Source organism: Aulonocara stuartgranti (genome assembly GCF_965226115.1).
Source record: "Aulonocara stuartgranti genome assembly, chromosome: 1".
NCBI lineage: Eukaryota > Metazoa > Chordata > Actinopteri > Cichliformes > Cichlidae > Aulonocara > Aulonocara stuartgranti.
In genome coordinates this window covers 15,310,487-15,324,911 of record NC_138939.1, presented here as the reverse complement: position 1 = coordinate 15,324,911, position 14,425 = coordinate 15,310,487, and the positions used below count along the sequence as shown (strand labels likewise).

The 14,425-nt window shown below is 41.5% G+C and overlaps 2 protein-coding genes across 4 annotated transcripts; both read right to left on the bottom strand.

Annotated features, from left to right (window-relative positions):
• Positions 1-15: 15 nt before the first annotated feature.
• On the bottom strand, positions 16-7,636 carry ccsapb (centriole, cilia and spindle-associated protein b). 3 transcript variants are annotated; one of them, XM_082540818.1, is made up of 6 exons: positions 7,324-7,636; positions 6,984-7,173; positions 5,679-6,085; positions 4,752-4,811; positions 4,279-4,499; positions 16-4,197 (listed from the first exon to the last, which is right to left on the bottom strand). In XM_082540818.1, exons 3-6 carry the CDS (start codon positions 6,058-6,060, stop codon positions 4,015-4,017), a joined length of 846 nt encoding a protein of 281 aa, XP_082396944.1. In that variant the 5' UTR covers positions 6,061-6,085; positions 6,984-7,173; positions 7,324-7,636; the 3' UTR covers positions 16-4,014. The 3 variants fall into 3 exon arrangements, with proteins under 3 accessions (XP_082396944.1, XP_082396943.1, XP_082396945.1); XM_082540817.1 differs by lacking the exon at positions 7,324-7,636 and having other exon boundaries at positions 6,984-7,307; XM_082540819.1 differs by lacking the exons at positions 6,984-7,173; positions 7,324-7,636 and having other exon boundaries at positions 5,679-6,683.
• Positions 7,637-7,969: 333 nt separating this feature from the next.
• On the bottom strand, positions 7,970-12,007 carry acta1b (actin alpha 1, skeletal muscle b). Its single transcript, XM_082540805.1, has 7 exons — positions 11,874-12,007; positions 10,908-11,044; positions 10,080-10,404; positions 9,557-9,718; positions 8,931-9,122; positions 8,631-8,812; positions 7,970-8,469 (listed from the first exon to the last, which is right to left on the bottom strand). Exons 2-7 carry the CDS (start codon positions 11,034-11,036, stop codon positions 8,326-8,328), a joined length of 1,134 nt encoding a protein of 377 aa, XP_082396931.1. The 5' UTR covers positions 11,037-11,044; positions 11,874-12,007; the 3' UTR covers positions 7,970-8,325.
• Between the last annotated feature and the right edge of the window lie 2,418 nt (positions 12,008-14,425).

Sequence of the window (14,425 nt, the reverse complement as noted above, 5' to 3'; positions counted from 1 at the left end):
AGCTCTGATGGATGGAGTATAGTCAAATGTAAAATCAGAGGATTCCTTTTATTTGCAACAGTCATAGATTCAGTAAAGGGTCATTCAATATAAAATCAATCAAGTATGAAAAACGTTCCCACTTTGACAAACTTGTTTTGGATTTAATCTGAAATGTTGCAACAATGATATAGAACGTGTGAACACCAGTGAAGTTTCTCAGTTTCACAGCTGTAATGTACAGTACTGCATGTGCATATTTACTGCATTTCAATAGCAGTCCTCTAATCTTCTTGACCACTTATGGAACTTTAGATGTCTAGTGTCAATGTTGAAAAGCCTGCTTAGCTTCTGAAATCAGATGAGCTAGAGTATGTCCAGAGCAAAGCTAGGAGATGAGCCTGGTTATCAAACAGTAGGTAAAACAGATCTTTCATGCGATCCACCTAACCCAAATGGTAATAAAAGCCTTGAAAATGTATTTATATATATATATATATATATATTTGCAGGACCTTTAAAATTGTACATGGCCTTATTAAATATGCTAAATTTATTGTACAAAAACTTAGTGTAAACAGACTTATTTCAGTATACAGCAGGTGCTTGATAATGTACTGAGAGACCACACCATGTCACTGCAAGAATCAGGATTAAGACAATGAAAATAGCCTGTTAATATTAAATAAGTCTTGAGAATAATCACAGATGTAAATGTATTTTATTAAAAGCTCAGCGTAACACCACGTAAGCCCACCTGTTTTAAATCCTTTAATTATGACAATGAAGCTTGTTCAAAGCTCAATATGTAAACAAAGAATGTACAGAATTAAGCAGTTTTACAGTTGTTACATCTGTTGTTAGTAAACTAGACCAAGTACATCAGTTATTTGTCATGCAAGTGCCTTCACAATCACGTGAAACTCATTTTTCACTAACATCATCCTGCACTGTGAAGCGTGAATGAGTAACGTGTCAGGAATGTTTTGGCTTGGTGGATTTCTGCCACACATTATCATGTAAACCTAAGAAAAACACATAGTGAGTAAAATATCTCCTGACTAGAGGTACACGTCTAAACAGTCTAAGTCGACTATAAAGCTTTGTCCCAATAACTAACAAAGAAGTAAGGAATGTATCGTCCTGCTTCCCTCCTGTTTTTTGAGATTGTCAAAGTTCATCACATCTAAAATCACAAAGGCTCAAAACCGACTTTTAAAGCATCAAAATATTGCACCAACCTGCATTTCATTAAAACTTAAAAGCAAATCTTAATGTAATACTGAACTCAAAGTTTCAACATTCACAGAAATCAAGTGTGAAAAAGTAAAAACAAAAGTAAAAGCGGGGCCACTAACCAAACTATCATCTGCAAAATATTTACACCAACATATTTTATCTTTGTTACATTACTAGATCTGACTTCTTGTGGTTTGAACAGTCATTATTTGAGTTTACATACTTTTGTCTAATGTTCATAAATTAATTACATGAAAACAACACAGTGATTAAATGATCAAAGCGCTTCTTGACTGGCTGAAAACCAAACAGTACATCAGCATAATGTGTTTGTATGCATTTCCTGTTAATGGTTATTTAAGCTGTAACTGACTCTAAATTAATAACGATAAAGACGTTTGGCCTCAACAACAAACCAAAGGGAGCTCAACACGCTCTAGTTTAATGACATGCATGCAAGTAGCAATTAATTTTTTTAAGTATCTTCCATCTGCCAGCGCATCAACTGCAAATCCAACACTCAATCAGACAGAAGGTTTTAAATACAGAGGCTTAAAACGGAGCCAAATCACGTAGATTAAAATATTCTGATATTTAGTTTTGCTAAATATCAAATATTAAATTGTTGAAAGCAACAGGACAACACAGATTTTGGTTGCCTTTCATGTATGTGCTTACATAGGTACTAGTCAAACCCTCACAAAGGCCTATTCAAAAACTGGAAATATTTCTAGATGACACAAAGAGGTGATAAACCAAACCATAAGGAAGCTTTTTTGCCACCACACCAAAAACAAACAAACATACATACATTTTGACTAGGACTCTCAACATTAACGCATCATCATGATTAATGTGATTAAAATCTTTGGCGGTCAGAATGGACAAACTTTGGACAAACTGCCCGAAATACATTGACGGAGACATTTCAGGGATTTTGAGTCATTCTGCAATTCAGATGGGTGAATTGCATAAAATTTTAATCGCGTTAAGTGTGATGACGGATTAATCTGCATTAATGTTGACAACCCTAGTTTTGAGCCGTAAGTAAAAAATGTATTTATTTCAATTTCAAGTTATTTTCTCAGAAGTTAGTCAAAGATTTTACTCATGGATGCCAAAAAATGTTTGTTGTCCATACAGCTTCCATACATGCTTGTTGTTTTTGTGACTTAAGTTATTGAAGTCAGCAGCAAGTCAGCTGCAAGTCGATAGACTGTGCTCCGTTAGCCAAACACAGTCTATCGTTTTTGCGTCCCCTGTAAATCTTTCAGGTGTTGTCTGTGCAGCACTTCTCTGTAGTTGGTTATTTTCTCTGAATGTTTCTAAATCTGCTTGTGTTTTTTCTATTTACCTGTGCTTTTAAAACAAAAAAACTGCAGTGTGTTCAACTCTCTCTGATGCTGCTGCTACTTGCGTGTGTGGATGTATGAAGGAAAGTCCGCAGTATCCACAATACCGTTGAGACCTTAGCACCAAAATGATTAAGAACAAAGCAATGCTATCAGTTATAAAACCACTTTAAGTCACTAACGCATCAGAGTTCATGAAAATACTTGAAAATGCAATGTCACAAAACACGTGTGATTTTCACTGTCAGCATAAAGTGAGTCACTACCTAACAACCACGTCTGAACCATCAGGAGGGACACAAACGTGAAGCAGCTCCCAGCATTAAAAATCCACTCTTACATATCAATATATCTATACATCAATTAAGTGTACTCAGCTGTACTCTGCACAAATAGGAAAATATGCACATTAAAAGTCAAGTGAATTTGAAATAAAACTTTCATCTGATTAAACTACTCCGAGTTCTTGGCATAAATTTGTGTGTCTGTGTGCGCACACAGGAAATGACGTATTATTATATACGTTCACACCATTGTTCACTTTACCTCAGAAGAACAAGGCTCTATCTTTTCGACATGTCCCACTGTAGTTTGAGATCTATGTATAAAAATATGGGTACATCTTATACAGCATGTATTTAAAGGGGCTGCATCAAAGTATGGCTTTGACATACGTTTGGGACTCCTCATCCTCAACTAAACTTGTGTATTACAGACGTATCCATTATTTTTACATTTGTTATAAAGTATCTTACTCTGTAAAATACATATTATTGTACTGTCTTAGTAAAAGCGGTTTATAGAAACATGGAGGAATAAGCCACACAGTGAAACTTAACATTGAAGGAAAGTCAGCTTCCATCCTGAGAATCTGTTTGAATCCATTTCATGTTATCATTTACATGTGTCGGTGTTTAACCCTCAAGTGACCATGCTCCTTTAGCCACTAAAATGACCAAGTGTGGTCATTTATGACCCTATTATATTATATGCAAGAACTCTTTTTTTTTTTTAAAGGGCTCTGTTAGTGCTTGTGCTCTAATATCATTCAATAATGCTTTTTATGCTCTTTTGCATTGTTTATGCAAAAAACAGACCTTATTGTCTGTCTGTTACTTCTATTAAAACTATTTTCTTTGTTTCAATAATACTAGGGGAAAAAAAGATTCATTTTAAACCTTGAGGTATGTTTGTTTTACAGCATGCCAATTTTAACTCTAAAATTTAGGGGAAAAGAACATTTAAAAAAGGAACTGCAGAAAACTCTAGATGAAGTAACTATCAAATTCATAGTAGGGAACATTAAAGTAATCCCAGTATAAATATAGTCCTACTCGGCCACTTGAAGTTTAAACTTTAGAGGTGAGAGGCAGTGATGGCTTCAGTTTTGTGTTTGTTGTCTAGAGTCATCCTGATGTAGAGGGTCTTTTTTCCGGTTTGTGTCCTATCGCGAGCGAGCCGAAAAGCAACGCATGTACTCAGTTAGCCAGGGGTTGAACTCAGGTTGGACCACTTTTCTGGCCTTGTCCAGGTCAGCAGACTTGGCTCTCCGCCGCTCAGACCGCTGAGTCTGGATATGACGCTCCACCTCCCGCCTGGTCTTAGCACGCAGAGCTGATTCATAGATCTATCAGGTAAACAAAAATCCAATGTAACAACAAGCTTCTGTATGTACCTGTCAACAAATCCACTATGACAGTAAAATAACCTCATTAGTCGAAGCCACTGGGCCGACGTTGTGCGTCTTCCTTCCTGCAGTGTCTGCATCTTTCTCCCCCGACCCATACAAGGCGAAAGGATGTCTGCTCTCCTTACTGTCCTCTCTGGGCAGTCGAGATGGTGCAGGCCTGACCCGCTGTGATCGCCGGGGTTGCCTCAAGGACTTTGAGGGTTTACTCTGCTGTGGTCGGGGTCCTTCAGAGTCTCTCTCTATAAACAGAAGAAGCAAACGGGCTAAAGCACCACCAACATGGAAGAGGAACTCACAAAATAAACCAGAGGCACTATAAACTATCTATGGACGTTGCTTATAACAGAGAGTTGTTTGCTAAAAGCAAAATACAAATTGATTTAACTTTAATCAACTTTCAGTTCATCATTTCATTAACAGTGTTTATTATAAGGCTTTTTCATTTATTTATTTATTTTTAATTGACTCAGCAACTGTTAATTACTTATTACCTCTGTTGCTGGCTCTCTGCTCCTCTTGTAGTACCTTTGTCTCCCTCATAGCATCAGATGCTGGGCCAAAAGAGCAAAGAAAATCGTAAGTTACAGTAAAGTATCAAGCATGTATCCCTACAATGCAGTAATAGGGCAACTGAATGAAAAAGAAATAAAGGAGCTGGACAAGAGGGCTCAAATTTGGAGAATAAACTTGACAACCAAAAGCTTTGAGTCAAAGACTTAAGAATTTTTCCGGGAACATTATTATTACTATTATTATTATTATTATTATTATTATTATTATTATTATGAACAACCCACATCACCCACTGCATGAGTATTTGAGTGGGCTGAGCAGCTCCTTTAGTCACAGACTGAAACACCCTCGCTGCAGGAAGGAGCGCTTTCGCCGATCATTTATCCCAACAGCAGTTAGACTCTATAACTCCTCAATCACAATGTCATAAGTCACTGGACACTGTGAACATCCACGGTCACCACTTCATGCATAATGGACCTTCCATGTGTATGGACATTTGCAGGTACATATGTATGTATATGTATACATATGTATATTTAGTGTCTACATGTGTGTGTGTACATGTCTATAAATAGGAATAGTAGTGGTACAATAGCTATATCAAGCTATATACTTTATGTCTTCCATATTTCCAACCATATCCATAATCACATACTGTGTATGCTACCATTGTATATAGTGTATTATCTTACTTTTTTTCATTGATTGTACTTATTTGTATTTTTGTATTTCCTTCTGATATCTGTACCTGAACTGAGGTGATGCAAAAATTTACCCGTTGTGGGATCAATAAAGTCTTATCTTATCTTTATTATTATTATTATTATATTTTCGGTGGCTTTAATACATAATATTTAAAATGATACATCCCAGTATGTTATTAAGGGTTTTATACAGGTTACCATGAAGTGCAGACTGTGCAGCAGGCCCTGTATCCTCCTCCTCTTCTTGAATAGGAAGCCTGGGTACGGGCCCCGAGGTTCTGCTCTGCTCCTGCTGTGTGTCCGTCCTCGCACCCCCACACTCCTCTAGCTCAGCCTCCGCGCGGCCACCGGTATCCTCCTGGTCCCGTACCTGGTTCTTGCTTGGAGGAATAGGAGGACTTCTACCTCCCGAGTCCGAGTCAGTATCGGAGCCGCCCCAGAACCAGGGGTTGTGCGTGTGTTCCAGCAGCCTGCGGGTCAGCCTGTACTTCAACATCTCCTCGTAACATTTAGTGTACGTGTCCCATTTGGGATCTTTAAACTTCTTCATGTACTCCGAGCGGATCCTCTTCGCCACCATCTTGCTCCTCTGAAAACTCTATAAACTGAAAAAAACAGCTTGTTGTTACTCAAGCAGAACACGCCTAAACAGCCTCCACGCCCCTTTACACACAGCTCCGTGTTTGTTAGCACCGCCAGACATTTAAAAGATAATGGGGAAGCCGTTAAAACCAATGACGGAGCAGCACGAGGGGTTCCCCCTCCTCTAAGGAGCCCGCCTACATCCTGTCGAAGGCGGATGCAGGCGGGGGCAGTTTGCTTCCTTGTGTTAGGAAAGAGGACAAAAGACAAATCTGGGGACAATTACATAGTAAATGATCCATTTTTAATTCATTTAATCGGCGTTTCGTTTTTTTAAATGGCCTCCGGTAAAAACCGTTACATCGTTAAGAGCAGAAAGTTCCTGAACGCGATGACGTAAGTGCCACCTTCTCCTCTGATTGGCCGCAGAGGTGTAAACTGCTCTTGAATATTCCAATTTACAGGTCGGATACAAATCAGTGTGAAAAAAGGAAACAAGAAACAAAAAAACACGACAGGCTGTGAAACGCATTCAGCTACAGCTCTACAAGCCTGTCCTCACTGCTGAAAAATGCTGTTCCGTAGTCCAGCTAATCAACACCTGCGTACAGAAAGCACAAGTGTACCATACGCCATTAGGCTGTAACTGAGAATCAGTGAGCTGGCTATTTATTGCCTGTAGCTTTTATAGCTATTACCTCCTCATGACAAATGTGTTATTTATAAACCTCCATTATTAATCATATGGCGCTAATACTGACACAGGGCAGCGATAATAGCCTGTCAGCGCCAGCAGGTGAAGCGCAGTAAACGTTAAATGTCACAGACCATCCATCGTCACTACTCAACAGCAGTGCGCGCCTGGCACGGAGAAATTCGGGGCTGTAACTGTCTAATTTTGCGTACAGTAAATATACTCACATCGGGGTCAGATTTCACGGAAGCAGAGCAGGACAGATGGCGTTCACAGTGCCGCTGCTGTAATCACACACGGGACTGAGTCTCCGAGCTTAGCTCCGCCCACCTGAAGACGTTTTTAAAAAGCCAAACACACCCGCAACAGGTGGCCCCGGGCCGGGGTGTCAGGAATGCCGTCTGTGCGGCCATGGAACTTGTACAAAATGGCAAAAGAGGATGGAAATACAGTTTGTTTTTGTCGTATAAGGTATGAGCCGTTTAGGCTTCAGTGATTACACCTAGGCCAACTTGTTAAGATAAATGGTGCTCTGTAGGGGGGAAAACAGGAAACATGTTGTCTTACAATAGGCTACTCGGGTGCTATAAATGATGTGCGCGCCTGCAGCCTACTCCCAAACCTACATCTACATAACCTGTGAGCTTATATGCATATAAGGTATAATCCTGCGGAGATGACCCACGGTACCCGGAGTCTGGTTGTGTCTAAAGATGGTCTGGGGGCCGGTGGGTGAGCTCCTATGGTCGTGCAGGGAGGGTGTCAGGTGTCGGATATGCTACTAATCCAGTCAGTCTAAAAGGCTGAGCTGCTGCTGCTGCCTTCGCGCATTCCTGGCAAGTCAAACACCGACTGTCGGCAACTGCTCGAAGGCGTCGCCCTTCAATACCTCTTTCACCTAGCAGCCCCTCCCCCTGCCTCTCGTCCATCCAAATATGATCCAGACATTAGTGCCAGCTCGCGTTTAGATGTCCATGAATGCGCCCTGCACCTGGTCTTTCGTGGAACAATTAGCCGCACTATGTTTCGTTTAGTGGTTATCCCGGTTTATTTCCCACAGTTCTTGCAGGATTTGTTGAATACTGTAATATTGCATTGTTGGCTTATGGCAAATTTATCTTTTAAGAGATAAAAATATATTTATCGTCTGATTTCCCTGCGCTTTTGTTTGTCATCCTCTGCCAATACCGGAAAAACAAGACCAGGGGCAAAGTTACCAAATAATGGACTTTAATAAATTATCAATATGTATATACACTTACATTCACATGTGTTGGGCAACATGTTGTTCTTATTTTTTTTATTAAAGTTTTTTTGGTGGATGCATGGTTCAGTGGTGGTTTTCACAGCCTTTCCCCGTGCAACACAGACAACAGACAGCCATAAAATATGCACATTTTTGAAAGGATTAAAAAATGCATATGAATGTCAGCAGCGCGGACAGACAGTCCATCGACAGCAGAGTGTTGTCGTGCCGCAGAGGTCGATCCTCCTCCTTGCTTGATCTCCAGACGGCTGGTGGTAAAAATGATTGAGATGATGGAGAAGCTGGAGAAAAAGATGAAGGATTTAGAAGCACTTCCTGTGGACAATGCTGGGGCCGGCCTCGTCGTACTCCTGCTTGGAGATCCACATCTGCTGGAAGGTGGACAGGGAAGCCAGGATGGAGCCACCGATCCAGACGGAGTACTTCCTCTCGGGAGGAGCAATGATCTGGAGGAGGAAAGAGTGGATTAGTAAAGTGCCGGTTTCTATAAGTAAACAAGTGTTCAGTGAAATCGGGTGCGTATTTGCCAATTTATGCATAAAATATTTCAATCTTCTTGTAAACTCTGAAGCTTTTGCTTCTCTGATTTGAGTTCAATTTCAAGTACCTTGATCTTCATGGTGCTGGGAGCCAGGGCAGTGATCTCCTTCTGCATACGGTCAGCAATACCAGGGTACATGGTGGTACCGCCGGAGAGCACATTGTTGGCGTACAGATCCTTACGGATGTCAATATCGCACTTCATGATGCTGTTGTAGGCAGTCTCATGAATACCAGCAGACTCCATACCTGTTCAGATGAGATGAAAAAGTGTTAAGAAATTATTACCCGGTATGTACCAGTAGCCTCCATAAGTCTATTTGGTGGCAAAAACTTTATTTTTAAAAGAACTGATTCTTTGAAGTACCGATGAAGGAAGGCTGGAAGAGAGTCTCGGGGCAACGGAACCTCTCGTTACCAATGGTGATGACCTGACCGTCGGGAAGCTCGTAGCTCTTCTCCAGGGAGGAGGAGGAGGCAGCGGTGGCCATCTCGTTCTCGAAGTCCAGAGCCACATAGCACAGCTTCTCCTTGATGTCACGCACGATCTCACGCTCGGCTGTGGAGTTATAAGTTGATAAGTTATTATTCAGAGTGCCAAAAGGGTGAAGCGTGAAATACTAATGTGCGTAATAACACGGATTTAATGGGCTAAACTACACAAATTCTTCGCTGTTGTGAACATGTACACATCTTATTTTCACTCTATTTAAAACAATATCTTTACATTTAAGTATCAATATGCTCGCATGTGGGCATTAATAGGCCTCACAAAGTGTGACAATTATTTGCTGCGCCTTTTTATCTGTATGGGTAAATCTTTGATCAAAGCATGTCATAGCAAATTATCCCAAACACTGCTAATAAAAGTGAACGCTAACTGACAATTTAGACTCGTCTTCGCCCAGATAACGTCTTGCTAGAAAATGTTAGTTTCCTTCTTTCTTTTTCCTCTTTCTTTCAGGCCGTGTTGATTATTGTTCAATTGCTCACCAGTGGTCACGAAGGAGTAGCCACGCTCAGTCAGGATCTTCATCAGGTAGTCGGTCAGATCGCGACCAGCCAGGTCCAGACGCATGATGGCGTGGGGCAGGGCGTAACCCTCATAGACTGGGACGTTGTGGGTCACACCATCACCAGCATCCAGCACAATACCTATAGAGAGCCACGGAGAAAATTTAGTAAAGTCCGAGCGACAAAAAACGAAAAAAAAAAAAGGTTAAAAAATACGTTTTGTGCGTAAAATCATGGGTAAAGTGGGTGCTTTGGGGGTGAATTTACGAGATAAAGTCAAATAAACCTACATGAACAGTTCCAGAAAGGCTGGTCGAGTGTGCGTAAAAGTTGTGCGTAAAAGCGTTTTGTTGTGAAATTGCTCCCTCAATAGTTATTGTCATTTATGTTAGATCGATTGACTATGTCAGTAACATATTATTAAGTAATAAGGTAAACTAGCTATATGTGTTTTATGTGTTTAGTAAGCTATGTTTGTTTATTTGTTTTATGTCAGTCTTACCAGTGGTACGGCCGGAAGCGTACAGGGACAGCACAGCCTGGATGGCCACATACATGGCAGGGACGTTGAAGGTCTCAAACATGATCTGGGTCATCTTCTCCCTGTTGGCCTTGGGGTTCAGTGGGGCCTCAGTGAGCAGGGTGGGGTGCTCCTCGGGGGCCACTCTCAGCTCGTTGTAGAAGGTGTGGTGCCAGATCTTCTCCATATCGTCCCAGTTGGTGATGATGCCGTGCTCAATGGGGTACTTCAGAGTCAGGATACCCCTCTTGCTCTGGGCCTCGTCACCGACGTAGGAGTCCTTCTGACCCATACCGACCATGACACCCTGAAGGGAGGAGAGAGGGGAAGATAAAAGGAAGGTTAGCCGGGGACGTCAACTGATCCATACAGATGTGCGACCTTTCCTGGACAGATTAAAGTCTTCGGACAGACACAGTGACCATTGCGTAAATGTGCCACATATCAGTCACAGAGACAGACAGAGCAGTTGTGAAGTTGGCACTTCATCTGTTACTAATTTAAAGGCTGCTCCAGGTAAAAGAAGCCAAAAATATTGTGACTGCGCTGATATCAGCTGCGCAAGCAGCTGAACTTTTACAATCATTTTTAGCAATAAATGTTAAATGTTTTAACAATCCAAAATGTTAATTTATTGTTTTTGTTTATTGCATTTTGATTTTAATTTATTTTTTGGAAGGTTAATTGTATTTCTTGATATTGAACGGTGTGATGGGTGAGGTGTGACAATTAGTGAGTGTGAAATAATGACTGCCGCCAATTAGTCCAGGCTAATATCAAGTCTATCGGTTAATTTTCTTCGCTGTTTACCTGGTGGCGGGGACGGCCGACGATAGAGGGGAACACGGCCCTGGGGGCATCGTCTCCGGCGAAGCCAGCCTTCACCAGGCCGGAGCCGTTGTCGCACACAAGGGCGGTAGTCTCATCGTCGTCACACATGTTGGCTTCTGTAAGAGAGGAGAGGAAGACAAAATATTTGAGTTTAAATCACATCAAATCCATAATGTATGTGACAGAAATGAATTACACAGTAAGGCGTTGATTAACTCTATCATTATTTTGTATTCTCATCCTACGTGTGGCTAAAAAGACTAAAAATAATTTCACGGAGCATGAACCTGTTCAAGTCCACTGCTTGCGCTATATAAATCTATGGTGCATTAACAAACCAACGCGTGATGAGTATCTTTTGTAAACGTCAATTAAATCTTATTAAAAGTAACTGATATTATTTTTAAATTTTCTATTGGAATTTGGCCAGACTTGTCTAAGATTTACTTTTTATTTAATCTTAGAAGAAATCAAGGCTCTAAAATAAGCTAAAGTTGAACCAAAATCCCTAGTATTCCCATTGTCTCACCAATCCTCCCTCAGGTAAATTTCTCTCGTTTTTAAATTGTCATAAAGTAGAACAGCTTAAGATCAGACCAGAAACTCAGTCCAAATGTTTTATCTACCTATCTATCAATTTATCAATTATTTAGTCTATTTAATTACAGATCTGATAGTTTAGGCTTCTCCTGTCAAGCACAGTGTTTGTGTTCTGCCTCCTCAACTGTAAACAGTTCTTCTTCCTTCAGGTCTCTCCTATGGTCTAGCTATCCTCCAGCAGTCGTGTTGCCCCAAATCAGCCTCAAGTCCTATGCCTCCTGTCCCCGGTGGTCCTTCCTAATTTTTGCCCCTAAGTAATTGCAGTGGCTCCCCGGTTAAGGCTTAGTCTAGTGTCCCAGCCTGGATGAGTGGCTTCAGGAGTGTCAGGTCCTAGCAGGGTCTTACCTTAGGGGTGTGTCTGCGGCTCGGAGAGAACGACCCAACCAGTGCTGCTGCTGAACCAGCTACAGTCCTTACTGCTGCCTGTCCACCTTTTATACCGAACGTCCACCATTCACAAACCTCAGCACTGGCCCCCATCCCGGCCCTCTGCCATATTAGGATACTGACAGGCCGAGGCTAGGGAGTGGGTGGAGGTGGGGTGCCGACGTGAAGGCAAGGAGGGCACTCCATCAATCGGATTTCAGGAGGGGATCACAAGTGACGCTGCGCGCCCCCGACGTGGAGAGAGCGCGCGCCATATATGGAACTGTCGCTCTGACCTCCCATCAAGGCTCGCGGTCCCACCTCGAGGGCCGTATAAGGACCATGCGGACCACTGGGGAGTGTTTCTAGGGGAGACGCCAATTGCTACCAAGCAGGGTTATAGATTTGTTGCTAGTAGGCCTCATCCAGCCTTAAAATGGGAATATGCTTCCCTCATCTGAACAGATTTAGGCCACGGTGAGGGCCAGGGCTTGAAGCAGTGACTGACAGGTCAACCAGGAAGAGAGCTGTACAGGGCCAATTAATAACTCAATTAATACAGGTTTATTAAAGGTCAACGGACAAAAGCTGAAGTTGGAAATTCTGTATATAACAGCTAAATATGTACTGCATTATTTCAGCCATCATATGTCAGAATTAACCCTTTATTTCTAATTAATCACATTAATTAGAGTAGAATTAACTTACAGTGTTGCTATAAAAGTGTACTTTTTATTCATTGATTGCTAGTTTAAATATACTCTTTTTTTTAAAAACACTAAATACTAAACATATTGATCAATGTACAGAGAACCAATCAGAATTAGGAGATTGCAAACGTAACCCCCCCCCCTTCTCAGTTATAACTGCATCCACAAATGTATTAAGATGCATTAAATCGTGTATTAAGATGCATTAAATCGTGTATCAAGACGTGCAATGAATTAAACTCAAAATCGGATCCTGCAGCCCATGTGGCTTCAAATTCACGGAGCTCTAAGTTCGAAGTAGCCAGCAGCTGAAACCTTATCTGAAGGGGCTACTCTGCTCTGTCAGTGAAGCAGTTGGATTAATTATAACTCCAATGGAGGAGGGGAGCTGGTGCGTGTGTGACAAATGGAGAGTGTGTGCGTGCGTGTGTGTACATGCATGTTAGTGTGTATTACTGACGGATACACCGAAAGGAATGAAAGAGGAGGTGCCAAGGTGGTTATAATAACTCCATAGGAGGAGTGAGAGAGGATTAGATTAGAGTAGAAACAAAAAAACAAACAAAACAAAAACAGAGATGGATCTAAAGCAGGAGAGAAGAGAACCATATTTATGGTGAACTGATCAATCAGACAGAAAAAAAATCACAATGGGTCTGGCAACTCCTGGAATTCCTACCTGAAAGCAGCATACAGAAAGCAGGACAGCATTAACATGACTAATTATTCATTTATTTATTTTTTTAATATTCAGATCTTAGATCAAGGATTTCTTTGTAGATTATTTGTGTTGACTGTGGCTGTTTGTACACATCTAATTGCAAATATTTTGAAATATATCATGATGGGTAATTTATCAATAATGGACATATTGACTGATAAAAAGGGGTTGCTCTATATTTTACTTATCAAGCTGGGTTTCAATGGGAAGAGAGAAATATCAACACATAGTCTTACATAACCTGGACTGTCATTACAGCTCCTAACTATGGCCTGCAAGAGGTTGGAGGTAATGAATTGATTGCCTGTGTAAACAGAGGACTTAATCAGGTAATTTTTAATTGCATTCAGTAATTCAGTGGTTCCTTCCTGAACTTAAAATGCATTTCTGCAGCACCTGTGCTCACTGATATGTCAATGAAAATAGGAAAAGAGGAGGTAGGCTGACAAAATCTTGGATGCCTTGGTGGATGAGAGCAAATGAGCAGGGCTTCCTTGGGTACAGGCCGAAAGTAGAGAATGTGGATTAGGGAATGTGTTTGCGTGTGTGTGGGGGGGCTGAAGGGGTGGAGGAGCTGCAGAGCAAGGTTGAGCTACTTTTATGCACTTGCTGTGAACCATTTTGGATCCGGGGGCCAGTGAAACACCTAAAATGTAAAGGGACGGGCAGTTGTTGGGGAGCGCAAGAGGGAGACGCGCAAGAGGAGGTCAGAGGGGCCGAGGGGGAGGAGATTAGAGAGAGCAAGCCTGGAGCATAGAGGGAGGAGGAAGATGGAGATGAAAGGGTGTGTGCAGCAGGTGGCAGAAAAGATGAGTGCAGTTGGTCGGAAGATGTGTGACCGAGGCAGCTGAAGAGAGACAGAGACTTTGGAAAGGGTAGAATATTTTGGGGGGTTTGTGTGTTTTGAAAATTAGATGTAGTTTGGTGACAGAGAGCATTTTGGACACTTTTTAGACGTGAATAGGCTGAAGGAAAAGGGTATTTTCTTTGTAAAAGCTCCCTCAGTCTCTGTGGCTGCCTACCTGCAACTTTTCTAGTGAGGCTTTCTTCAGCTGAAAGTTTCAGGACTATCATGGGAGCACAGAGGGCGAGAGTGACAG

Bases quoted from the DNA above. Each gene is read 5' to 3' on its own strand.
- ccsapb (XM_082540818.1), bottom strand. From the start codon at position 6,060: ATGGTGGCGAAGAGGATCCGCTCGGAGTACATGAAGAAGTTTAAAGAT. The intron at 4,812-5,678 runs GTAACCTGTATA...CTTTTGGCCCAG, and splicing joins TGCACAGTCTGCACTTCATG to CATCTGATGCTATGAGGGAG. The intron at 4,198-4,278 runs GTTATTTTACTG...TTTACCTGATAG, and splicing joins CAGTGGCTTCGACTAATGAG to ATCTATGAATCAGCTCTGCG.
- acta1b (XM_082540805.1), bottom strand. From the start codon at position 11,036: ATGTGTGACGACGATGAGACTACCGCCCTTGTGTGCGACAACGGCTCC. The intron at 10,405-10,907 runs GTAAACAGCGAA...TCCTCCCTTCAG, and splicing joins TCGGCCGTCCCCGCCACCAG to GGTGTCATGGTCGGTATGGG. The intron at 8,470-8,630 runs GTACTTGAAATT...TTCCTCCTCCAG, and splicing joins CCAGCACCATGAAGATCAAG to ATCATTGCTCCTCCCGAGAG.